The sequence below is a fragment of the Stereum hirsutum genome (genome assembly GCF_000264905.1).
Source record: "Stereum hirsutum FP-91666 SS1 unplaced genomic scaffold STEHIscaffold_12, whole genome shotgun sequence".
NCBI lineage: Eukaryota > Fungi > Basidiomycota > Agaricomycetes > Russulales > Stereaceae > Stereum > Stereum hirsutum.
In genome coordinates this window covers 744,165-767,290 of record NW_006763142.1, presented here as the reverse complement: position 1 = coordinate 767,290, position 23,126 = coordinate 744,165, and the positions used below count along the sequence as shown (strand labels likewise).

General features: G+C 50.0%; 9 protein-coding genes across 9 annotated transcripts; 4 read left to right on the top strand and 5 right to left on the bottom strand.

The window, feature by feature from the left end:
* Positions 1-1,656: 1,656 nt before the first annotated feature.
* STEHIDRAFT_123473 (uncharacterized protein) lies at positions 1,657-2,507 on the bottom strand. Its single transcript, XM_007306958.1, has 4 exons — positions 2,468-2,507; positions 2,229-2,414; positions 1,928-2,152; positions 1,657-1,869 (listed from the first exon to the last, which is right to left on the bottom strand). The coding sequence occupies exons 2-4, from the start codon at positions 2,410-2,412 to the stop codon at positions 1,856-1,858; spliced, it is 423 nt and encodes a 140-aa protein (XP_007307020.1). The 5' UTR covers positions 2,413-2,414; positions 2,468-2,507; the 3' UTR covers positions 1,657-1,855.
* A 585-nt stretch (positions 2,508-3,092) lies between these two features.
* STEHIDRAFT_123472 (uncharacterized protein) lies at positions 3,093-5,075 on the top strand. Its single transcript, XM_007306957.1, has 2 exons — positions 3,093-3,512; positions 3,567-5,075. The coding sequence occupies exons 1-2, from the start codon at positions 3,360-3,362 to the stop codon at positions 4,794-4,796; spliced, it is 1,383 nt and encodes a 460-aa protein (XP_007307019.1). The 5' UTR covers positions 3,093-3,359; the 3' UTR covers positions 4,797-5,075.
* Positions 5,076-5,707: 632 nt separating this feature from the next.
* STEHIDRAFT_100934 (uncharacterized protein) lies at positions 5,708-7,060 on the bottom strand (the record flags this gene model as incomplete). Its single annotated transcript, XM_007306956.1, has 7 exons — positions 5,708-5,756; positions 5,848-5,932; positions 5,983-6,167; positions 6,222-6,474; positions 6,546-6,648; positions 6,713-6,865; positions 6,931-7,060. Coding segments are annotated over 7 exons (957 nt in total), but the record flags the coding sequence as incomplete, so codon positions are not given.
* A 422-nt stretch (positions 7,061-7,482) lies between these two features.
* STEHIDRAFT_100928 (uncharacterized protein) lies at positions 7,483-9,077 on the bottom strand. The gene is made up of 11 exons (XM_007306955.1): positions 8,979-9,077; positions 8,905-8,917; positions 8,733-8,847; positions 8,597-8,666; positions 8,461-8,535; positions 8,392-8,402; positions 8,188-8,307; positions 8,101-8,111; positions 7,986-8,040; positions 7,866-7,927; positions 7,483-7,811 (listed from the first exon to the last, which is right to left on the bottom strand). Exons 1-11 carry the CDS (start codon positions 9,055-9,057, stop codon positions 7,619-7,621), a joined length of 804 nt encoding a protein of 267 aa, XP_007307017.1. The 5' UTR covers positions 9,058-9,077; the 3' UTR covers positions 7,483-7,618.
* Positions 9,078-9,285: 208 nt separating this feature from the next.
* STEHIDRAFT_123470 (uncharacterized protein) lies at positions 9,286-9,507 on the bottom strand (the record flags this gene model as incomplete). The annotated part of the gene is made up of 1 exon (XM_007306954.1): positions 9,286-9,507. A coding segment is annotated over one exon (222 nt), but the record flags the coding sequence as incomplete, so codon positions are not given.
* Positions 9,508-10,510: 1,003 nt separating this feature from the next.
* Positions 10,511-11,918, bottom strand: STEHIDRAFT_113140 (uncharacterized protein; the record flags this gene model as incomplete). Its single annotated transcript, XM_007306953.1, has 11 exons — positions 10,511-10,703; positions 10,762-10,823; positions 10,879-10,933; positions 10,994-11,004; positions 11,072-11,191; positions 11,260-11,270; positions 11,331-11,405; positions 11,469-11,538; positions 11,597-11,711; positions 11,768-11,780; positions 11,840-11,918. 11 exons carry the CDS (start codon positions 11,916-11,918, stop codon positions 10,511-10,513), a joined length of 804 nt encoding a protein of 267 aa, XP_007307015.1.
* Positions 11,919-12,951: 1,033 nt separating this feature from the next.
* Positions 12,952-18,526, top strand: STEHIDRAFT_82801 (uncharacterized protein). Its single transcript, XM_007306773.1, has 18 exons — positions 12,952-13,168; positions 13,225-13,265; positions 13,319-13,437; positions 13,849-13,879; positions 13,942-14,120; positions 14,180-14,197; positions 14,248-14,336; positions 14,393-14,825; positions 14,876-14,955; positions 15,013-15,755; positions 15,814-15,865; positions 15,917-16,358; positions 16,422-17,034; positions 17,100-17,191; positions 17,243-17,825; positions 17,877-18,061; positions 18,117-18,239; positions 18,305-18,526. The coding sequence occupies exons 1-18, from the start codon at positions 13,136-13,138 to the stop codon at positions 18,499-18,501; spliced, it is 4,053 nt and encodes a 1,350-aa protein (XP_007306835.1). The 5' UTR covers positions 12,952-13,135; the 3' UTR covers positions 18,502-18,526.
* A 318-nt stretch (positions 18,527-18,844) lies between these two features.
* STEHIDRAFT_62458 (serine carboxypeptidase) lies at positions 18,845-20,861 on the top strand (the record flags this gene model as incomplete). The annotated part of the gene is made up of 12 exons (XM_007306747.1): positions 18,845-18,945; positions 19,021-19,127; positions 19,185-19,226; positions 19,291-19,421; positions 19,489-19,599; positions 19,658-19,757; positions 19,809-19,905; positions 19,957-19,981; positions 20,045-20,162; positions 20,226-20,298; positions 20,353-20,731; positions 20,793-20,861. The coding sequence occupies 12 exons, from the start codon at positions 18,845-18,847 to the stop codon at positions 20,859-20,861; spliced, it is 1,353 nt and encodes a 450-aa protein (XP_007306809.1).
* Positions 20,862-21,333: 472 nt separating this feature from the next.
* On the top strand, positions 21,334-22,998 carry STEHIDRAFT_140892 (uncharacterized protein; the record flags this gene model as incomplete). The annotated part of the gene is made up of 2 exons (XM_007306952.1): positions 21,334-21,421; positions 21,766-22,998. The coding sequence occupies 2 exons, from the start codon at positions 21,334-21,336 to the stop codon at positions 22,848-22,850; spliced, it is 1,173 nt and encodes a 390-aa protein (XP_007307014.1). The 3' UTR covers positions 22,851-22,998.
* Positions 22,999-23,126: the final 128 nt, after the last annotated feature.

The following is a 23,126-nucleotide window of genomic DNA, read 5'->3' as shown; positions in this document are numbered from 1 at the left end:
ATTCTTGCTCTAGCACAGCATAAGTAGGTATGTGATGTTGAGAAGGAGACAGGAAGGTATCTGAGTAAGGTAAGAAGCATGTTGCGAAGATACGTCGAGTGGGGAGAAAGCGCGGAGCGCTTCCCGGCCCCGGCGTACGGACCCTGACCTATGGGAGGTATCCGAAGGGCGCTGCGATAGGGCGGGTGGGCAACTCAGCCGTATGCAGCGACCAATCGACAGTATGAGCTGGAGAAAGTGGAACACATAGGTCGCGAGCACCATGCGCCAAGGCTAGCTAATGGATTGGTGGATGGTGAGGATGAGAAGGGAGTGGCGGGCGGGGAAAAGAAAATGAGAGCACGGCGGCTCGTATGTCGTCAGAAGGCGAAGGAGCAGGAGGACGACATGGAGGAGCAGAGAAAGACGCGCTCGATGCTGTGCCATACGCGCCGGTCCGAAGTCAACATTCTAACCCTAACCTCGTACCTCGCTTGCGTCTTAGAATTCCAACATTTGGAGGCCATGGTAAATGTGGTGAATGCTAAGAGCTTGAGAGGTTCATACATGTACATATACATCTCGACTTCGAAATAAATAGAATGACGCGTCATACAATGGTTATAGGAACAATTAAACGACCTGAAATAGTTAGAAATCGACGAAGATGATTCGGAGTATGCCGGTTCCACATGAACGATATATCATTGATCTGAGATGATTGACCATCGGTGGGTGCAGCATTTTTGTCCGATAAACACCTTCATAGGCCCCCTATACAGCAGACCGACGCTCGAAGGCAGTCGAATAGGTTTGCAAGAAGTGCACAAGCAGAAAAAAAGAAGGTGGAGTGAAAGGAAGGGAATGTCGAAGAGAGCGAAGGGGAGAAGGGAGAAACTCTCGATGCGCCCTGGGAACGGGGTCTCTTTTCTTTTTCCTCGGTTCGTTCAATGGTCTCTTAGCATACTAGATACATTACGATTCCACTGGTATCCGCATAGTTCTCGAGTACAGTACATACATTACAGGTCTCGTCCACTGATTCTTGCTTGTATTTATTCAAGGCGCCCCTGGCTTCGCCGGCGCAATATAAATTTGTTGACTTTAAAAAAAAAAAAAAAAAAAAGAGAAGGGAGAAACGTTGAAAAGGCTACAGCCTCCTGGACTGCGCGCTAGGTATATGATAGGGCCAGTCTGAGAATGATGGTTGAGTGATCAACGTCGTACAGAGCGACCAGCACCACAAAGAACTCGAGAATTGACCGGGAGCATGAGCGGCTGCGGCAGGATCAGCTACGGTTGCGAAGGAACTGGAGCCTTAGGGTGAGGTTAGGGCTTATTCCACATACTTAATGGAGAGCTCTTAGACTTGAGAGCATATCACGAAGGTAAGAGCACGCATTGACGGTTATTCTAGCTTCGTTATGAGCAGTAGGAAGAGCAAGATGAAGTGTTGTAGTCGGTAAAAGGTTACATCATTTGAATCCGTCGATCAACTTAGACACCGTTGTGGCCCCTGCAGTCAGGTTAAGGCTCACGCCACAGTTAACGGACGGAAGTGAGCGGACGTGGCCCAACTTGAACCAACTTGAATCCATTAACAAATAAGTACCTGATGCAAGTAGCTGATCGGCAATGTGAAGCATCACAGCCTGAGCTTCAGAAACAAATTATGGGATTGAGCGCAAAAATATACAAGACAGATCGGTTAGTCCACATGATGTTTGGGAACTTCGTCAATTAATCAAACATGCGAGTCCGACTTTATTGCCACCCTCAAGAGACTCAAATTGGCAAAACACGACTAAGAACATAGCATTGAAGTGGCGAGAGACAGGGGGTGGTGATGATCTATGGTCCGAATCGCACGTTGCTATCACCGGCGAGGGACTAATACTTGTATAAGCCCAACATAAAACAATATGGTAATCTCAATTCGGAGACTAACCTTCAGGGTGAATAGGAAAGAGAACGTTATAAGACGGGCAGACATAAAACTGCATCCTCAAAGGCTCAAAAGAGTTCCCCGTCATCTCGATAAACTTGTCTCTGGATGAGATATCAAAGGGGGTCTCGTGAAGGGCCGGCTTCTTCCCAGCTTCCGGCGCGGCGACAACTCGAGTTTGCAGGCCGGTAACATAGTAACTTCTGTTTTCGTCTTGGCGTTCCGCATCTGGTTCAACCAACAGCATCAATGCCGTGAAGCAACATGGACTTGGCGGATAACGGTCGAAAGGATGAGCACTCACATTGTGGCCATGGCACGATGTCTTCCGTAGGTTTTTTGTGTTGAGTTATAACCCACGCTTTGAATACCTGTTGAGCAGTGGTGTCGTTCATCTCCTCTTCTGGCAACAACAAATCCTTCTTCTTCAGAAATGCGGCAACATCGTCGTATTCAAGCCAATAACCTGCAATCCAGACGGGGGCCATATCTACAGGAGAGTTGGAGGTCAAGTACAAGCAGAGCTGAGAGAATAGAACATACCACCTATTCTACACGATTGATATAGCTTGACTAACGTGAAGTAGGGGATTTGGGCGATGGACCAACACAGATGTTTAGTGCTGATTTATAGCGTTCCAGCGGCAATATCCGAACAAGCGGTTTATTGTTCCGATGCCGTGGCGACGGCCAACTCGGAACCTTCTCAAGCTCGACTGTTGTCTCGTACTCTGGCATCGGCTCTGGGAGAGGCACAGATATTCCCAGTGGACATAGATTAACAATTTGATAGGTAACATGAGCAACACGACCTGTTTCAAGCACTATATAACAAATTGCTCGGCACGGTGGAAGTTGCAAGTTGGCATTCATAATGTTGTTCCTAGTAGTAGTAGAGTGCGAAGAGAGGGACGATTAGCGAGATTATCTGTATAGACAGTAGTAAGGTAGGACGATGACATGACAAGTGGACCCAAGGTCAATTCAGACGTGGTGGATAAGTCAAGAAAATAACGACTTGGAACGGCCCGTGAACCTGCGAAAAAAAATCGGAGGATGTCGATGAGTTTCAGACACGTGGAACCCTGTGGCACCACCATCGGAATTTGCCGCTTTGACTCGAAACTCGGTGACTTTGGCCACAGCGTTTCGCTCTCTTCTTCCCCAACCACCACCTCCAACCTACGTCTAGACCACCCAGAATGATCCCTCGAATATATCTTTAAACCAATTCTCTCATACCCACTCTCATCATTTGACCGTCATCTGTGTCTGTTCTCTCTTTAATAAATCTAAGTATATTCGCTACCTGTTAGCAGCCACACAATTCCACGACAACCCGACAACGCCCCACACTCTCCGGAGAGACACACCCAGCGTCCAGCTTGTAGACACCCCGCCTTATAATACGACCGGAGAGTAGATACTCCACTACATGTTTGGAGAAGGCGAATCTGAGTCTCCGCGAGTTCCGTCCCCATGGAACTCTTTGCTGCCTGACAAGTGCTCGCCGCCGGTCGCACCCACCAGGCTGAATTATCTCACCGACGTCCTGAATGTGCCCAAGCTTGCTGCTGAGCAGGAAGAGGTGCGTATCTCCCTGGTTGTTATTAGGAACCGTCACTAATGTTGAATTGAATAGGGCAACGTCGAGTATAAGCTCCACCTCTTACATCCGTCCCCAGCCCGTTTTGCTCGTCTCGTCACTCAATTGAAATGGCGCTTGCTCGAAGGCGGTGGCCAAGCTTTCTACGAACTTGGAGTCGCCGACGAAGGTGCCCTAGTTGGTTTGACTCCTCTGGACTTGGCAGACACCCTGGATACGCTCTACGCCATGGCGAAGGAGATCGGAGCCAAGGTCGTCGTGGTGAAGGAAATCGAGGTCACTGGAAATAAGGGACGCGAGGGTAGGAGTGCAAAAGAGTTTGTGAGAAAAGGCGGGAGGGACAAGGAAAGAAAGGAACGCAAGGAGAGGGACCGGAGGGCCAAGGAGGAGAAGCTTAGGATCGTGTCCGCAGGGCAGCCAGCCTCCCTCACCCCGTCGTCCTTCGGCTCTACCGCATCTTTCGCCACCACGAACGACTCCGACTTAGAGCTCCCAGACCTGACGAGGTTATCCGCTACTCCTTCTCCACCAACAGTAGCGCTGTCCACTCCCGCTGACGCCGAACTTGAGTCCGTCCCTGTGATCAAGGTGGACCTGGACGACTCACTTGCGTTATTTTCTATGGATCCTGAGCCGAATCTTCTAGACGATGACGATGCGCTCCAGCTGCCGCCTGTGTCGAAACCTCTTGTACCTCCGACAAGGACACAGCGTTTCACCATCGACCTCGAGTCTCCCAATGCCCGCGCGATTGCTTGCATCCCTTCTCCACCTCTTACTGCTACCCCCGCCGGCGCGATGTCGCTTTCTCCAACATTTATGTCTCCTCTATCAGCACTCACCTCTCCCCTCACATTCGCCGCGAACGCCACAGCCTCCCGAAACGCGGTGACGCCTGCGATGACCAAGGCGCAGAAACGTCGAGTTGCTCGCGATTTGAGGAGATCTTTGCGGAAGAGGGCATTGGAGGATCCCATCGTTAATCCTAATCCAGTCGAGCACGACTCTGTTTCCCTCGGGGCGCAGGCGGCTGAGTCGGTCGAAATCGTAATGACAGCTGAAGACGTTGTACCGGCAATTGACCTCGAGGCGAGCCATGCGCCGGGAGATGAACTAGCAGAGATATTGGAGGGCATGAAGCTGGAAGCGAATGGGAAAGCAGAGGCCTCTGCGCCCGTTGACATGGTACCCAGGCTGATAGTGGAGGCGATGGTGGTCAGAGAGTTGGATTTGGACGAGGCGTTCTTGGACTTCACAAGGGTTTGATCGCAGTTGTGTCATACAGCCGTACACCCTTGCGTAACTGCTTGTGGTTGCTTTCGTCACGCCGTCGGCCCCTCACGTATACTTTTTTATTACCCTTCCATATATCTTTGTTTTCCAGATCTTTTCGGTGTACACTTTTCTTCCCGCTTTATCGAGATCCATAAGTTTGCCTTCTTTCTCGTTTCCTCGGACTGTATCAACATCTCATGTGCATATTCTTATCCCACTGTTCATGGCAAAATGGCGTGACTATCATGATTTGGTCTCGTTATGTCTCGCTTTGTCCCTTCGCATTGGCTGAGTATGATGGTCTAGGGTCCTCCTCAACGCGCTCAAACGATGTAATCGCCATAACAGTGATCGATTGTCATCACTATAAAGGTCTGTGTAGGAGACTAGTGATCACCGTCTATCTCCTTCCGCCTTTCAACCCGCTAGAGAGTTTGACGCCCCCCAAAATGCACGGGCCAGAATGGAAAATATGGCATCGAAGCAGTACGCCTCCTCGAGGGAGTCGTAAGCCAGGGGCTATATGTCTGTACTATTTGAGAGGATCTGAAGGATATAGATTGAAGACGGGATTCTGAATTAGAGGAAGCAGCTTGCTGCATGAATGCTTGAATTCGAGGTACTGTATGCAGAATGTACCGTGACGGGCACGTACGACTTCGTCTTTTCAAGGTCTCTTCATTCTATATTGTTTTTCTGGGATCTCTCATTTGCAACAACTTTGTTGTCGATGCCACAGCTAAAAATATATATATAAGGTACATCGGCGACTTGAAGAGCGGACGACAATGCTGGCAAAAGGCACCAAAACGACAGCAGACAAGACCGATCCTCAGGGAGGAAGGAATGTCATAACTTAGAGGGCACACGAGATCTTGAATCTAACGCGGATATTCTAGAAAGGATATCTGCCAGTGCATTAGCAAGTAGGACCGGATTCTCTTGAGGAATCTGACAACGCAATCAGCGTTGACATCCTGCGTTTGGAAGTTGTGGAAAAGAAGGGTCGGACGGGTCTCGTGTGACAGGATCTGGGGCTTACTAGATGATTGACACCAGCCAGATGAGTAGCTGGGATGTTTCGCAGCTCGCACATCTTGAGCGCAGAAGCGTGTACGAACTCGGGACTAAGGACAAATTCAACGGTCAACCACTGAGCACCATGGATGTCACTTACGAAGGAGGTGCCCATTCGCCGAAAATAGCGTAAACTCGGATGAGATGGAGAACTCTATCGAGGACGTTGATGCCATCGAAATTGACCGGGTACTCCCAGTACATAGCGGCCTCTTGCTCCCGAGGACACTTCAGAGTGACACAGTCTTTTCCCTCTTTGTCCAGAGCTTCCTGTAGACCATAGTCCTGCAGAAATTCACGTCACAATATATATACAGATCACTTGAAATGGGTGCGTACCACGAAAAGATTCAGAGTACTGAGATCCCAGACACTCCAAGGAAGTCGCTTCCGCAAATACTCAAGGGCTGCAGGACGAGAAGGCCAGGTATTTCGACGAGCAGAGATCGCTTGACTGAGGAACTCAATGATAGCAGTGTGCTCTTCATCGTTTGCTATGAGGGTTTCGGGTTCGATTATGGGGGGTTCGATCATGATCATTGCGTGGTACTTTATCGAGTCTTCGTCCGTCATGCCTAATGTCGAATGCATCCTTCAAGACACACATTAACAAACAGGCCAACCACACCATCAATATTCAGGCATCGTTCAAAAACGACTTACATGGCAGATGCGCCGGCAGAATGCCCGATAGAGATTATTCGATGACCTTCTACATATTGGGAGCGCGCGAATCCGGCTATAGCTTCGCCCCATGTTCTGACATCTGCGGTCAAGCGTGCATCATCAGAGACTGTATGAATGCTCAAGGTTTCCGATGGATAGCATACCGATACTTGTCGAGCGACTCTCGAGGGCGTCCTTGTTGCAGACAGCAGACTCGCCATGATTCTGCCAGTCGAGCGCCCAAGCCTCGCGGATACTAAATCGTTGATTAGCCGATGCGAAGATGTTTTCGATTGTTGGCTCCCATTGCTCCTTGACTAGACAGATCAAGTAATACCCTCTTTGGAGCGGACCAAAACATCAATAGAGGAGCTTCACTCACTCAGGCCGATGCCATGGGCGAAGAACAGAGTCAGTCCGTCGTCCTGAGAGAGTCTGGCAGAACGACTACGATAGCGTTTCGCTGCCATTTTCAACCCTCTGTGCTCATAAATAACGGATTCTACGTCCATGACAATGGCTCCGCAGGTACCAGAATTTGGCTGAAGGTGGTGAGCACTACCAGGGGTCGAGTCGACTAGTAGAAGGAATCACAAGCCAAGGCCGGCCAATGAGAACCGTGGGGGTTCTGCCCGAGATTAACCTTCAAGCTATGCAATATACCATAGGGGCGCTGAAGCCGATGTCCTCGAGACGAATTATACTCTACACCGAAGAATCGAGGATGGATGTTCGTAGTAAACCGAGACGACCGTTTGGAGCGCCACATTGGCTGGTCACGGACTTGTCCGACATAGTGCCACACAGCGGGCCACTAAAACCTGCAGACCGTTAAGTTCACCGATCAGCTATGATAATACAGTTGGAGCAGTCGCGATAAGAGCAAGACGCGAAGCGAAAGGGGCGCAATATTGACAAATATCAAGGGGCCCAAGTAAGACGCAAAAATTTTGTAGGGTATATGCCACACATGCTATGTATTCTCATCCTTCTAATAACGTCTGACCCATCCCTGGTTTGTTAGACCTCTCTTCTACCGGGAAGAAAGGCTTCGATAACATAACACCAGCCTATAGCATGAGGTTTCCCAGCGATGAAGGTGTCCCGTCATCATTGAACAGACAAGAACCAGTACCGACATACGAGACGGAACTGGCGTCGTTCGCAGAGAGGAGGGAGGGAGTGGTGGATAAGAACGGGAAGTAAAAAACGACAGTGTCAATCGTATCAAGCCAAGCGAATGCTTCTGAGAAGAAAGCCAACCTGGAGAGCGACATCAGCAGGGTCGACGGGAGGAAGAAGAGTAGAAAGACGCACTGGTCGGATTCGCCACCGGAAGGGTTCGTCAGAGCAAATTCGGTGATCACTACTTCGTAATCCTGCCCACGTTATGTCAGGATTGTGCTAGCGAGCCAAAGTAGAGTAGAGGTCGCTCACAGGAAATTCACTAATCGCATTCTCGATATAGCTCTGGAAGTCGGTGAAGCTCGATCTGGTAGCGAACATCAATCATCCAGGCCCGATATACTGCGGAATACACTTGAATACATACCCGTACCAGTGCTACATAAAACGAGAACAAAGATACCCCTCAATTAGTAATTGTACACACCAAATACGAGACGGGGGATGTACGTACCAGGTTGATGTAGTCGGCATCGCAAGCGCTTTCGCACGCGCTGATCATGGCAGAGAGCCAGCTGAGGCCCTCTCCAGATGTTGTGCTCGAGGTCACCGCAGGAAGGGCCTTTTTGATTGTCTACAGAATCGGGTTATGCAAAGATGCAAAGAATATCACTCCTTCAGAGGTAGAGCTTTGTTGTTGCCAACCATGTCTACTCACCAAAGGGCTGACTGTTTGACAGCCTACATTAGTACGACGAACTCCGCCGAGAGGGCTAGCTTTACTTACTGTATTCGATGTACCAGGAGGCGGCATCAGATGCAGAGATACTGTTCATGTCTGGTTCGTTCAACGTGAACACAGCTATATATACAATGCATGATCATGAGCACAAGTCCAGGAAGCAACGACAAGGAGAACTCACTATTCCAGCCTTGATCAGCCTGACGGCTGGCGAGGTCTGCGATGGGGCTGCTGTCACAGTCCGTACAACGCTGGGGACGCACAGGTCGGCATTTCAGGCATTGAGAGAGATGTTAATATCGAAAGTCCAGACGTACCTGCATGCCAATGAAATTCAGACCACCGCTGCTGTTTGTGGAAGGAGGAGCATAGGTTTCGTAGTCATAAATAGCGACAACTTCTCCGCTCCCTGTGTTGAAGACGCCAGGATCACTGTTACGCTTATGAGTTAAAACGCTTCCCGTCCAAGATTTGACTGCGTGCACTCACAGGTCGCTGTTGACTGTAGCGGAAAGACATATTGGTCAGTAAAGCGAACAACTTTTATCTGAATTTTGACATACACCAAGTCCATGCGAGACCACGCTTTCCAGCCTGAACAGCAGTGGCCGAGACAGCCAAGATTACCAGAAAGGAGAGCATTGTTGAATGAGTGTAAGGACTGTGAAAAAAAAGATGGTGAGGGGAGGCTTGAGAGTCAGATACGTGGATGTGCCAGGCCCAGATGTGCCAAACGTGTTTATCTTTCTCCCCATCCAGACTTTGGCTTTCTCTAAACAGAATAATCCGTGTCTTACTCTATTTAGCTCTGCGGGATCAGCGCTTATAAAAACTGGTTTGTGCTACTGTACTTTTTCGACCAAAGGTTCGTCACGCGTTCTCCGCGTTGATGAACCGAACAAAATCCTGCGTGACCTCACGCATAACGCAGGGTGAGCGAACAGTGACCTCGGCAGGCGCTTGCGCAAAATAATCATTTTCGCAAGCGCCTACGTTGTTTTCTGAACCATTTACGGGTCCCGTCACGCTCACGCACGGTTTCTGAACCGTGACCCGGGCGAAATTGATGGGTGACGTAAATTCTTGATGAACCTTTGGTCGAAAAAGTACAGTATGTGTATTTTCTCGTGCTTGCACTTGTATGTCGTCGTCTTGAGCCCGCCTTTGTGCCAATGTCTAAATCGTAAGGCTGTGAGTAGTCCGCTTCGCCGAAAATCTTGAGAGAATGACTGTGTTTCTGTTCTATATGCAACATTTCTGTCCTCCTACCACTAACCCCGCAATTCTGCGGCCATTGTACGGGCGATCGTTTGATTTCTCCGTAGGCGCAGCTCGCAGCCGTTTCGTTTTCTACGGCCAATCCGAATAACATTTCAATAGCAGGCCCCTGGAGACGCGCTCAGACATCCTTTCGGTAAGCGTAACACCGACCGACCGTGTTCCAGAATGTGTCCCAAAATATCGACGCGCAGTACGTCCTAAAGGCCCTGCATGCCCGGTATACTGGTAAATGCAGCAACAGACGACGTAAGTCCAACATCAATCGTGTGGACGGTCATCGGAGCCACCCGCCTGCGTGCGCATGTCTTCAGGTGGTATCGTCGCGAGATGTACATGGCGCAAGCGCGATATGAGAGCACGGAGAGTCATATAGAGACCCAAGCATCTTTGGCTCAGGAGAGCTCGACTCGGAGAAGAGAAAGAATCCAAAAACTGCAAAAGGAAATGGGAGTTTCAAAATAGCAGTCGGTTCCGGATTTCTCCGACGTACATAGTGCCACACAATACGCCACACAATCTCCCGACTCACCAGCGATATATTACTGGAAATCTGTCCGGAAGCTGAGGACTTCATGGAAGGAGATGATGGAAAGACAGAATTATAATGTATTGATAAATAATGGCAGATATAGGAAACCCAATGAAGTTTTCAGAATCGACGCTATCGCAAATCCGGTCCTCCGCCTCCTCCGCCTCCTCCGCCTCTCTCTTCAATGTATACAACTCTCGTTCCTTCGTCCAAAGCAGTGAAGCAACATATCACATCAGTTATGCTCCCTGCTCCTTGATAGCGCTACTGCTATACGGCAGTGGCCTAGTTCATGAGGGCTCCCACCGTCGAAGCAGTCCCATCGTCATTGAACAGACAAGATCCCGTCCCCACATACGAGACGGCACCGGCATCATTCGCAGAAAGGAGGGAGGGTGAAGTCGCAACAAATGGGAAGTAGTAGACGACTTCATCTACCGTGTCAAGCCAAGCAAAGGCTTCTTTGAAGAAGGCCACCCTGCCAACCAACCAATGTCAGCAGAATTGGGAGGAAAGGAACAATAGGGATTGCGCACTGATCGGATGCGCCACCGGCAGGGTTAGTCAGGGCAAACTCGGTGATTACCACCTTGTAGCTCTAGTATAATTGCATGAGCGAGATATGTAGTTGTGGCAGGCAAGAGACTACTCACAGGGAACTGGCTGATCGCGGACTCGACATGGCTTTGGAAGTCGGTGAAACTCGTTCTACACGCGATTTCAGTAATGCAAATGTCTGATGCTCAAAAAATATGTTCAAATACATACCCATACCAGTGCTGACAATATTATCAAGTGTCAGCTCGCGATAGGAGGAATGGGACAACAGGGGTGAGGTGTACGGACCAGATTGATGTAATCGGCGCTGCAACCACCGTTACAGGCGCTGATCATGTCAGAGAGCCAGCTGAGACCTTGTCCAGATGTTGTGCTCGAGGTCACCGCAGGAAGGGCCTTTTTGATGGTCTAGAGAATGCAGAGAATATCGCTACTTCAGAGGCGGAGCTTTGTTGTTACCAATCATATTTACTGACCAAGGGGCTTACTGTTCGACAGCATGCATTAACACAACGGATTTTGCACAAAAGAGATTATTTTTACTCACTGTATTCACTGTACCAGGAGGCGGCATCAGCCGCAGAGATACTGTTTACGTCTGGCTCGTTCAATGTGAACACGGCTGCATAGATACAATGTATGATCGTTAGCAGGAATTCGGGAGACAATGAGGGGCAGAACTCACTGTCCCAGCCTTGAGCAGCTTGGCGGCTAGCGAGCTCAGCAATAGGGCTGCTGTCGCAGTCCGTGCAACGCTATCAATTGCGGGTCAGGATTTTAGGAATTAGCAAGGAAATGGAGACTTAGACATACCTGCATACCGATAAAGTTCAAATCACCATCACCATTCGAAGAAGGCGGAGCATAGGTCTCGTAATCATAGATGGCAACGACCTCTCCACTACCAGTATTGAGAACGGAAGGGTTACTGTCATTTATAGTCAATATGGCAGTCCTCATTAGATCACAGTGACACAATCTTACAGGGGAGTATTGTCTGCGTTGGAGAGATCTTCGTCAGTTATCGAACATATCTATGACGGATGGTCAACTTACAATAGGTCCACGTGAGACCACGCTTTCCGGCCTGGACAGCGGTAGCGGAGAAAACAAAGACGGCGAGTAAGGAGAGCATCTTGGCGGAGAGATACGAGGAAGTCTTGCGTCGATGAGGGTGGTCGTCAGATGGGAATGTGTGACGGGACACCAGTAGCCCTACATCTTTATAGTGTCTGAGGACAGTACATAAGTTCGAGCGCTCATGCATATGAGATGTGCGATTCCTCAACGTCATTGAAACTGTGAGCATGATGGGCCATCAAGTTTGTGGACGTGGCATGTCTAGTGTTTAGGTTGTGGGGGAGAAACGATTGGGATCACATGGTGTATCAAGCGAGCTGTGCCCAAATGAGACGAGAGATCCAGAGTGCACGCATTTGGCATAACTGCGGATGATAGGCAAAGACATTGTCAATGAAGGAGGACAATCGCATGGCGGGTTGGGAGGCCTTGACGTTCAACAGGCTTTCGCCGCATAACGGGCCGCCCAAGCTGTGAGTATGTCGATGATGGGAGACTCAGCTCAGCTCGCAGTCACATGCAGTGGAAAATCTGTTCACAAAAACAAGTCGTTTGTTCATAACGCAGAGCTGGAGGCGAAGTAACATCAGCGGAAAATTAAATCTGAAAATAAAAGCTGAACATACGTAGACGTAGTTAGACTGAAAGATCGAGCAAGACAATTATTCCTCTTCACCCTAAAACAACCCTGAAACTCGGTTAACCATGATGAGGAATGCCACCCACATGCTACAATGATTGGCGACGACTCTTCAGATGACAAGATATCATGTCGTGTAGAGTGGCCCCATCATTGGACTAACGATCCCAGAGCGTCGTAGATTGCAAATGGGACAGAGTAGGACAGAGTCGGAAGATGCGGCCATCCGGGTAGCAAAGAAATTGGAAAGATGCGGAGTTTCAAATGGGTAGATTGAATTTGGCGCTGTTTGGCGCTTCCGTACACGTCTTGTCAGGTCTTGTCGAAGCCACACTTCTTACTGAACATCAACGTCGCTGACGTCGACATCGGTTGATTTTGTACATTATCGCGCGCTGAATACCTCTATCCATGTCATGACACCTGACGTAGACGACCTTTCCTCCACATTCGTCCCCGGAACGACCAGGCCAGGCGTATACTTCCCAAGCGGTCGAAGAGAGAGCTCGAAAGAGCCTGCCTCAGACTCAATATATGGATCTGGGACGTCTGCAAGCGAAGGCACTGGTCGATCCGATAATGCGGACGCATCTTCTCCTGACGATGGCGTACAGAAGAGTTTGCAGATAGATATGAAGGGTCTGGTAGGAGATGCGGTCGGAAACGTGAGTGGTCAGACCTTGACTTGGGGTCATGGTGGCAAGCTGACGGATTGCGTTAGATGAGTATAGGTCCTTCGTACCGCGACGTTGTTCTTGCTGCGTAGGGATTTAAACTTACACTCAACGAACACAATGTTGAAGTCGGACCGTTAGACGAAAAGGCCTCTTCATCATCGACTTGGAAGCGCCATTCGAATTACCTCGTTTCTTACCTCAAGGAGGCACTTGGGATGTAGCCGATGTACAATGGAACCCTCATCCCGCTCGCGCAGGTATGTCGAACCCTTCTGCCCTATATAAAATGGCACGCGCGGAGGGTTTCCATTATGTCGACATCTGTCAAGGATAGGGATGGGCTTGTGTAAACAGTCCGCGAGAACTAGTGTGGCTCGACCCTTCCACTCCTAGTTAAATGGCGAATGCAGTGTCTCAGATTTATCACAATATTGAGACTGCAGCAGGATGGTCGTAGCCGTCAGCATGCCCTTGTGCCTGTACTACAATGCAGGATCCGTGAATGTACCATTCGATAGCCTTGAAATATGTGTACTGTTCTCAACATTTCAGCCCTTCTATCATCGTTGACATCAAAGGTTACTCTTCGCCCAGCTAATACATGATGCTTGGCCTCCGCGCGTCTTGTGATCGAACATGAAGTCAACGTCGCTTACCGTGCTATTCAGAATATATTGTTTCGACCTCAAGCGAAAAGCTGTACGACGCTGTCCGTCCCTTCCTCCCAACAAAGACTAAATGAGCTTGGGTACCCTTCACAGCTTGATTTGGAACCTTTTCATGAGTGGGACCACGTCGATAGAGCACGTCCTACACTCTCACTACCGTGCCATAACCGACATCAACTGGCATACCCAAGATCCCGATATTGTGGTCAGTACTGGAGTAGATGCGTGGCTCTGGGCATGGGATCTACGAGCATGTCAGAAGCCCGTCATGGGTCGGTAGGATCGAACTATTACGGTTATCGCATTTGTTTGACTGACTTCTCTCTTGTAGGTCTTAGCGCGTTCAATGGTAAGCTTCGGAGTAGCCTCGTCTTACTGCATTTACTTACGATCATGCAGCGGGTGGCACCCAGGTGAAATGGAACCGACAAGATGGAAACGTGTTAGCATCGTCGCATATGAATGAAGTCTTGATCTGGGACCGCCGAGTAGACTGCCTTCTCCTCATCTCAATTCAGTTACACTGACTCCTCGATATCTACAGAAAGGTTCAATACCCACCAAACGTATCAAAGCTCACACCGCCAAGATATATGGTATTGACTGGGCTCACAATAGCTCTCGTGAACTCCTCACTTGTTCTCTCGATAAAACTATCAAGATTTGGGACGTTCTTGGCTACTCGGGCCACACATCCACTTTCGAAGATGACCCTAGTGCCGTGGACTTTATATATACACCAAGCGAATACATGGATCAACCACGGTCGGTGATACATACTACCTACCCGGTGTGGAGGGCCAGGGACCTGCCGTTCGGAAAGGGGGTATTGAGTTTACCGCAGAGGAGTGAAACAACTTTAGAGATGTTTGTGCATGCCAGTGAAGGAACGGGAGTCGACCCCGACTCGCCGGTGGAAGTGTTTGAGGGTCACACGGATGTTGTGAAGGAGTTTGTGTGGCGTCGCGGAGGACCCGGTATGTTTTAATAGTGTTTTAGCCAGGTCATCCAACTAATGAAGATTTAGATTGGAACGACTTCCAGCTCATCACGTGGTCGAAGGACAAGACTCTTCGCCTGTGGCCCGTGAACCCAGATGCCATGCAGGTCTGTTCATTCTATGACTTCGACACCTGTCGTTGCTAAATCATATCCCAATTGTAGCGGGCAGGACAACCTACGGGAATCCCTGCCCCTGCCCGCGCTCAAGGTTATGCCGACAGCAAGATTTCCTTCCGCACGCCACCAGCAGTCAAAGAACCAGCTCCAGCCCTCTCAGCACCCGTGGGTCACCGAGGCATCCTCGCCGAAGTTCGCGCTGCACATCCATCCCGTCCTCTTAGCCATGTACATCGCAAGCGTACTTCGGGTCATCGAACCGCTGCGTCGTCGCACCGCTTGCATAACACGCCGCAAGCCCCTCCGCATTCACATGTCAGTGGTCTAGCCACATCCTCGTCGGAACCGGACTCTACGCCCACCGCTACGTCCGTTCCAATACCTATCTCAGCAGCAAGGGGCACAATGTCCAGAGGAAACATGGGCGGAAAGAGCGCGAAGATCGAAGCCTTCCACTGGTTGTCTTCCGTCAAAGTTGGAGAGAAACCGGGTGGCCCGGGCAGCGGTGGTCGTGATGGTGCCAGTTCCGGGACTGGTAGTGGGCAAAACAGTGGCAATGTGAGTAGGATGGGCAGTCGGAGTAGACAGAGTTCGAGAGAGCCGGCGCGATCGAGGTCTGGTGGGAAAAGTGTGGCCAACAATGGCTTAGGACTACCGAGTACACTGAGTGGCCCTGTGTGGTTGCCTGGAGCCATTGGGAGGGATAGAGATACGTCTGGATATACAAAGAGGAGCGCAAGTGCTGGTAGGTGGGAAGGCGAAGAGGAGGGACAAAGCTTGCAGGAAGAGTGAGTACATTTATCACATGGAGACGTCTCAAGTGAGCTCTGACGGTGTCTGGATCAGGATCACGTCCGTCTTGACCAAGTTATCTGCGTTCAAGATCAAGTTAGAGAAGGTGCGTCCCATCCGATGTGTTCGGTGCTATATGTACTGACAGGATTTTCAGCATGACCTGACAAAACGACGGACTTGCACTTTGGGATTGAACGGCCCTTGGGGCGAGTCCTCATCAACCTCCGTTTTCATTCGAGTATCGTTCACCTTTCCGAAGGAATACCCGCACGCCACACATCCCGATGGAACACCGACAGTCGATCTCGAACGATCTCCGCTCATTCCAATGCGCACTCGAGCACTCATGCTACGGCGCCTGCGCGCAATTCGTGAGCAACGCCGTCCGTGTCTCGAAGCATGTCTCCGCTTTCTTCTGTTCCGGAACGAAGACGAGCATGAGCGTCAGCCTCTTCATATGGACTTCGAGAGTTCGTCTGACGAGGAGAGCCCGTCAAAGGTTCGAAGAGCAAAGGATGCGGTGACGACGGATTCTTTTGGGGCCGCAAAGAATATTGCTGAGCCTAGGACGTCTCAGGGCGTTTTTGGGCCTAACGGTCAGTCATTCTCGGAGGTTATTGTGTTAACCTCACTCATTAGTTCTTTCTTTTGAATCACAGGACAACTAGTATGCTTTAGCCGAGCACCTATTCGAATCGTTCGTAATCCGATGCACGAGCTCTCGGTATCACCATCCGTACCACAGCGTCCTGTCGAAAGCATTCCGCGTCTCTTCCAGTCACCTGCTCTTCTTTCCGATGCCGTTCGTCGACTTACGGTAGCCTCGCACGACCGCCAAATAGCGACCCCCGAGTTTCATCGAGGAGGGGACGAGGGTGATAGTATCCTCACTATCATGACTAACCTTCTTGTGTTCTCCCGCCTGAAGCAACGCCGAGCATCGGAACAATCACGGCTGTTTGAAGAAATACCAGCGAGCTATTCTTTATTGCCTCCCCAGGTTATCACAGTTCACCTGCGCAACGCGGGATATGTGGTAGGAGCTTGTAGGGAAGCGGCGAGCGAATACGTGTTCGACGGGAAGGATTTGGAGGATATGTGCGACATTAACGGAGTGGTGGCAAGGAAAAACGAGAGATGGGACCATGAGAGGTTCTTCAAGACAATGAAGTTATTCGTACCGAACAAGAAGACGCAAGAAGCTGAGGGTGATAAACGGAGAGCTGGGCCATGGGGCTCAGACCCCCTAACGTATCACCTTGTTACAGAGATGTGAGTTTTGCGCTGTTGCGAGATCCTCACATAGTCATCGGAATCAAACTGATTTTTACACCTAGGTATAACGGATTTGCCCAAGAAAAGGACATCCAAATGCTAGGCATGCTCTCTGTTATGCTCCTCAAGTTGTATCGATCCACTCCACCACAACGTAACTATGTCTGCTTGTCTGTTCCATGTTCGTCCTGACGTGGTACTTTAGACAAATCCCCTCCCGTACGAGTCGGAACGCCGCTCCGGGCTATTTCGCGCCACCCAAGTGGCGATTACTTCACACTTCGACGAGTCAAAGATGGTCGCGGACCTCCTCTCTCTCCAGTCTGGCCTCGACCAGCGTCCTCTCCCACTGGTAACCCTGTCTCAGCTTCATTTTCTTCGCTCTCTTCTCGGGGTTCGTGGTCCAGCCTTTTCAACACGAGCGGGATGCGTCAACTCGTCGCCAGGGATCAAGATATCTCAAAAGAACCCATCCTTAATCGTAGGCCTTCAGAAAGTGATGTCAGGACAGCAGGGATACCGGTGCCTGGCGGCGGTCGAAAGCACATCGTACTTTCTGGATCAGAATCACCGAGGAAAAGAGTCCCGGATTCACCTCAAAATCCAAGTGCGACCTCTCCAGTGCCGGTAGCCAAATCGTGGGGTGACGTCGCTACGCGGATTCCGCTGAGCTTTGCTCCTGCACATGTGAGAACTCCAACGTTTTCACAGGTTGTTAGCGCGAAGCCAGTGGTAGCCAACAAGCATTTGGTCCTACGCGACTTCCCGACAGAGTTGCAGAAGGGACAGTGAGTCCCTCGACGAATTTTTACTAGAAGTGGTACTCACCCTCGGAATAGAGAACAAGAGCTGAACCTCTTTCAGCCGCAGTTCCTTGAGCAGCTCGTTGATCATGTTCTCGTTTATGCCGAGATCCTCTTCAGATGGCAGTTTTTGCACAAGCGAATCGAGCTCCTGAAGGCAGTGGACCGCGACCTTCAGGCTTTAGCCAAACCCATTGGCGAACCCGAACGCAATCGGCTTGGTAAGATTTGCAGCATATCAGAAAGGTGGTGTGTTGATTATTTTTGCATGCACAGGCGTCGCCGTTTTATGCTTACGTTGCGGGAACGATGCTACACCTCGCGGTCATCGTCTGTGCTCCGCTTGTGGACAGCGGCTCACTATGCCGCTCTGTGCAATATGTCGCTTGCCGGTCAAAGGTGCATTCTCACATCTTCCATCGGAGATAATTAGACCGCCATTGACAGGATTTACTTTATCTCAGGGCTTTCATATAGCTGTCTGTTGTGTCATCACGTCAACCACATTAAGTGCTGGAAAGCAACAAAGGCATCTGCGTGCGCTGCCGGCTGTGGATGTTTGTGTAAGAGCGGGGATAGTGTGGCAGATGCACAGAGCGCCGCCGGTCGTTATGTGCTGTCGCCACAATCTTTTTCTGTGCAAGAGCTTCCTCCGGACTAGTTGTGTAATATATGTGTAATATGGCTGGGCTCTTTTTCATGTCTTCTGATTTATCTGCATCAAGAGGCGAGCTGTTCGTCGTACACTTGTCCTGTGTGGCGTAAGTAAGTTCGTTACCTACCACACACTTGGCGCGGAGGTAGCCGACTCCTGGCATGGCCACCCGCGCTTTTCCGACAGTTTGCTCTTGACAGTGAACTTCAACTTCGGCAGTATGATATTCACGATATCCGAGGCCTTCGGTCTGTTGAACTTCGCAGTCTCCGCCTTGTGCTCTTCGGCTGGACAGGCTGCTATGCAAGCTGAAGTTGGGACCACGACAGAGATATATGAACAGCATGACATGGGTGCCTTGAGCGAAACTTTCACTGTTCTTCGTCACCCTGCTTTTCCTCAGTACAGTACCAGAATCAGGAAAACGGACTTCTGTGATACCACTTCTCAGTGAGTCGCTCTCGGAACACAGTCATGATGCACTAAATTTCCTGCCGCCGTCTGACTTATGTCGAATATGACCAGAGCATACTCTGGATATGTCGACATAGAAGTCAGACATATCTTCTTCTACTATTTCGAGAGCAGGAACGATCCTTCCACAGACGATGTCATAATGTGGATCAATGGGGGTTCGTGTTTTGTTGTGTTGACATGGATCAATCAATGACAGAGCCGACTTCTTGCAGGTCCCGGCGCATCTGCCTCAATCGGATTGATGATGGAACTAGGTAGGCGGCTGGAGAATCACTCTGGGCTCTTGAAGACCACAACCAGCTTACCTGGGTAAAATAGGACCCTGTAGCATCGTCAACGATACGCACGTCGAGTTCAATCCGTACTCTTGGAACGCGAACGCGAACGTGCTGTTCGTTGATCAGCCTGTTGGAGTGGGCTTCTCTTATGCAGAGTACGGGGAAACTGTGGTGGGCTACCCTTAGCTGGACGTCCCGTTCATGTGCATCTCACTGAGCCTTCATTTTCTCCTATAAGTCAAGCACCCCTGAAGCCGCAAAAGACATGGCCGCTTTCATCGCGATCTTGTTCAATAGCTTCTCTTCGCTGAAGGGACGTCCGTTCCATGTTGCAGGAGAATCTTACGGCGTAAGCTCGAGCAAGTCTCTTCAATATTAATTTCTAAACCATGTATATTTGCTGCTAGGGGCGCTATACGCCTGTGTTTGCGGCGGAGATATACGACCAGAACGCAAAGCTCGTGGAGATTGGCATGGAGCCCATCAATCTAACAAGCGTCATGATAGGTGCTTTATTTCCTGTATTTGTTGACGTCATATGCTTATGTGTCCCTTCAGGAAACGGTGTAACTGACCCGTATAGCATGACGCTTTCGTACAACGACTTTTCTTGTTCAGCAGTTTCGGCTCCGCTGACGCCTTTCCTCCCAATAAGGTCAGTCCGCAGTATTTCAACCCAGAAATCTCGCTCAATACGTAGACTCAGTACATGCGTACGGATGGAAAAGGCGGTATGTAACCACCACGAAAAACAAATCGCCTATACCCTCAACGTCGACGTGTTTCTACTATAGGTTCAACGGTGTCAAAGACTGCTAAAAGACAGTTGCATAGACCAGTATGACCAGATAAACTGCCAGGCTGCTCACCAGTTTTGTGATACTGAGTTGACAGTCCCTATGTTCTCGAGCGGTTGGTGTTGTGCCTCATACGCTTTGATCATTCGTGCTGCTCACATATATTCGTGCCTGCCAGGTCTCAGTGTGTACGACATTAGAACCGTTTGTGAAGGAGAAGTGACCGAAACAATATGTTATTATATTTCCTTGTAAGCATTCGAGATAAAGATGCCATATCACAATCTTGACCTTATTACATACAGATCCGTTGGGAAATATTTGAGCCAAACCTCCATTCGAGAGTCTCTTGGTGTCGATGACGCCGTACCCCAGAACTTCAGCACCGTCGGGTGGGCAGTGAACAGAGCCTTCGAAGCCTCAGGAGACGAGTTCCAATCCTCACATGACTACATCGCGGCCCTGCTCGATCGAGGAGTCCGAGTGCTCGTATATGTCGGAAATTATGATGCGATAGCTAACTGGGTAGGGAATGAGAGATGGACGCTAGACATGGACTGGACTGGCAAAATAGAATACGGAAGTCAGACCTTGAGGGAGTGGATTGTCGGCGGGAGGGCTGCAGGCTTGACGAGAAGTGCGAAGGGACTGACATTTGCTACTGTATTTGAATCGGGACACATGGTACGTCTTTATGCATCATTTACACCACTTATTTTTGCGACATACTATCCCTTGTGTGTAGGTACCGCACGATAAACCGCAAGAAAGTCTGGCCATGGTGAATCGCTGGCTGAGGAACGTCGCTCTCTAGCTACCCTGTGCACCATAGCGGGCCTTTACTACGTGGACTGCGATGATCTATTATACCGTATTTGACATAGTTTTATCCAGACTGAGGCTTTATCAGGGTACTGTCCTCTGACCACGTCTTTTCTGTGTGGGAACTTGCGCCACTGTGGCACCATCTCTTACGTGTCACTGCCGAATCGTGGTCGACGGTCGTGGCGATTGTGGCATGTCGCATCTCCAGGCAGCCTTTGTATATAACCGTGGCTTGAGTCTAAAGGTCGCCGATACGTAGCATCGCTTCCTCCTAGAATCATCGTAGGTGCCCCAGAAACTTCGTGAGTCGTCCTTACCTATATAAGAACAGAGTGCACAGCGCCGTCCGAGTCCTGGGCTCGGCGACGACGGAGCTCATACTTTGAATGTGGATGATCCTTGTTCTGAGCTTAACGAACTATTTTAGCCGACCATTCCCGAGATCACAACAGAGAAAGAACATGTATAAGTTTGTAGTAGAGAACTACCGCGACCTCATACGCACAAACGCTCCAGAAATCGATGCTCCCAAACCTCCGAAGCATACCGGTCAGTCCATTTGCACTGAACAATCGATCACGCCTGCATCCTAGACTTACGATCTATTTCAGAATCATTCACTCTCCCCAACGAAATCTGGCTGAAGATTTTCCATCATGCGACCTTTGTATCTGGCAGCCTCGACATTGATCACGACGACCCTTTCGCCTCTGACGTCCGGCTGTGGAACACGGTTTTGTGTCTACCAGTGGACGCATTATTTCCTTCAATTCGGTTGTCGAATTCCACGAAGCTCCGGTTGACGCTCGTATGCAAGCGATGGCATGACTTAGTGCAGCCTCTGCTATACGAGTCCATCCTGCTTTCTCGAACCCAAGATATGGCGCAACTAGCAACTACTTTACTAAAGGCCGCCGCTAATCCAACTACCCCAGACGATTCCTCCATTCCACTTGGGCATCGAACACGCCGACTGAGCCTTTCCATGAGGGATTTGCCAACGGGCCCTGCATACGCCAATGTTCCCGTGCTCCTACACCTCGCCGACATCTTTCGATCCATGCCCAACCTCCAAATTCTGGTGATTGGTGCACCACGTCCTTTGTCCGTCGCTGGATCAACAACACCTCCCCTCATAATTCCGGAGCAGGCGTGGAACGCTCTCATTACCACTGCAGGCAGTTCACTGCTTCGGTTGGAGCATACTATCGTGGACAACCTCGTGCCGAGCGCAACCGTCCGTGGAGATACTGTTCTGCGTGGCTTTTCTCGGCTGCGAACCGTTCATCCTCACGTCTGGATCTCCACTGTCCAAGCGTGCAGCCTTTGTGCGCTGCAGCTACCTTCCATCGTATCAGGCGTCGAAATTTCTAATCGCATGCGGGGTTGCTCCTGCGAGCAGGACGCCTCAAACCCTCCATACCCTTCTCTATCCACAGTCGTCATCAGTAGCACCTCTCCGGCCGCGGGAAAATTTCTAGCTATCCAAGGCTCCCGGCTGAAGACCATCGTCCTGTCAGATTTCTCTCCCGAAAGACAGCGCCGTGCGTTGGGCTACTTCCGCGAGTACTGCCCGAACGTGACGCGACTCATCGTCTACCTAAACGAGATAGACCTCCGATTCGAGGAGAAGGCTCACGACTTGCTCTTCCTTCTCCCCCCTTCTGTCACACATCTCGGACTCTTTCTCAATTATACCGATTGGGTCGTGGACGGCCAGAGCTTTGGATCGACACTGACTCCAGAGCTGGCTTTGAAGTGGCTTTGCAGGGGTACTCCAGATCTGCCGGCATCCGTGGGATCATTGAAGATTCTTCGGTTCTTTAATCCCAGCCAGTTTCCGTTGGATTCGCCTTCGATGAAGCACACATTCGGTGCCCAGGATCTTCGGATGGGAGGTGGTTCAATTGATGATTTTGCTGCGTCGCTACATCATTTCGAGGATCGTGGCATTTTGATTGAGGGGTTTTGTGAATAGGAGAATGATACCTTGTTGGAATAGAGGGACTTCGTGAATGGAGGCCGGAGGTGTACTTCGATTTGTATCGGACTAGTACTGCTTGTCTTGTTCACTCTCAGGCTTTGACCTTCCTATATATTACCGTAGGGAACAGATACTGAATATTATGCCATGCAATGTTTTTCAGGTTTTTTTCCTTCAGCAATTCAAGTAGAGTCGACTGTCGAACCCAGCATTGAATTGTTGGGCCACACAAGTGCCACACTTACCGAAAAGGCAATCAAGATTGACTGG

Excerpts from the sequence above, each read along its gene's own strand:
- STEHIDRAFT_123473 (XM_007306958.1), bottom strand. The coding sequence starts at position 2,412 with ATGGCCCCCGTCTGGATTGCAGGTTATTGGCTTGAATACGACGATGTT. Across the intron at positions 2,153-2,228 it reads CATCGTGCCATGGCCACAAT|ATGCGGAACGCCAAGACGAA; the intron begins GTGAGTGCTCAT and ends TGGTTGAACCAG.
- STEHIDRAFT_123472 (XM_007306957.1), top strand. The coding sequence starts at position 3,360 with ATGTTTGGAGAAGGCGAATCTGAGTCTCCGCGAGTTCCGTCCCCATGG. Across the intron at positions 3,513-3,566 it reads TTGCTGCTGAGCAGGAAGAG|GGCAACGTCGAGTATAAGCT; the intron begins GTGCGTATCTCC and ends TGAATTGAATAG.
- STEHIDRAFT_82801 (XM_007306773.1), top strand. The coding sequence starts at position 13,136 with ATGAAGGGTCTGGTAGGAGATGCGGTCGGAAAC. Across the intron at positions 14,826-14,875 it reads GTGGCGTCGCGGAGGACCCG|ATTGGAACGACTTCCAGCTC; the intron begins GTATGTTTTAAT and ends ATGAAGATTTAG. Across the intron at positions 18,062-18,116 it reads ACCCGAACGCAATCGGCTTG|GCGTCGCCGTTTTATGCTTA; the intron begins GTAAGATTTGCA and ends TTGCATGCACAG.
- STEHIDRAFT_100928 (XM_007306955.1), bottom strand. The coding sequence starts at position 9,057 with ATGCTCTCCTTTCTGGTAATCTTGGCTGTCTCGGCCACTGCTGTTCAG. Across the intron at positions 8,536-8,596 it reads GGCTGATCAAGGCTGGAATA|CTGTGTTCACGTTGAACGAA; the intron begins GTGAGTTCTCCT and ends TTGTATATATAG. Across the intron at positions 7,812-7,865 it reads TCCGGTGGCGAATCCGACCA|GTTGGCTTTCTTCTCAGAAG; the intron begins GTGCGTCTTTCT and ends GTCGCTCTCCAG.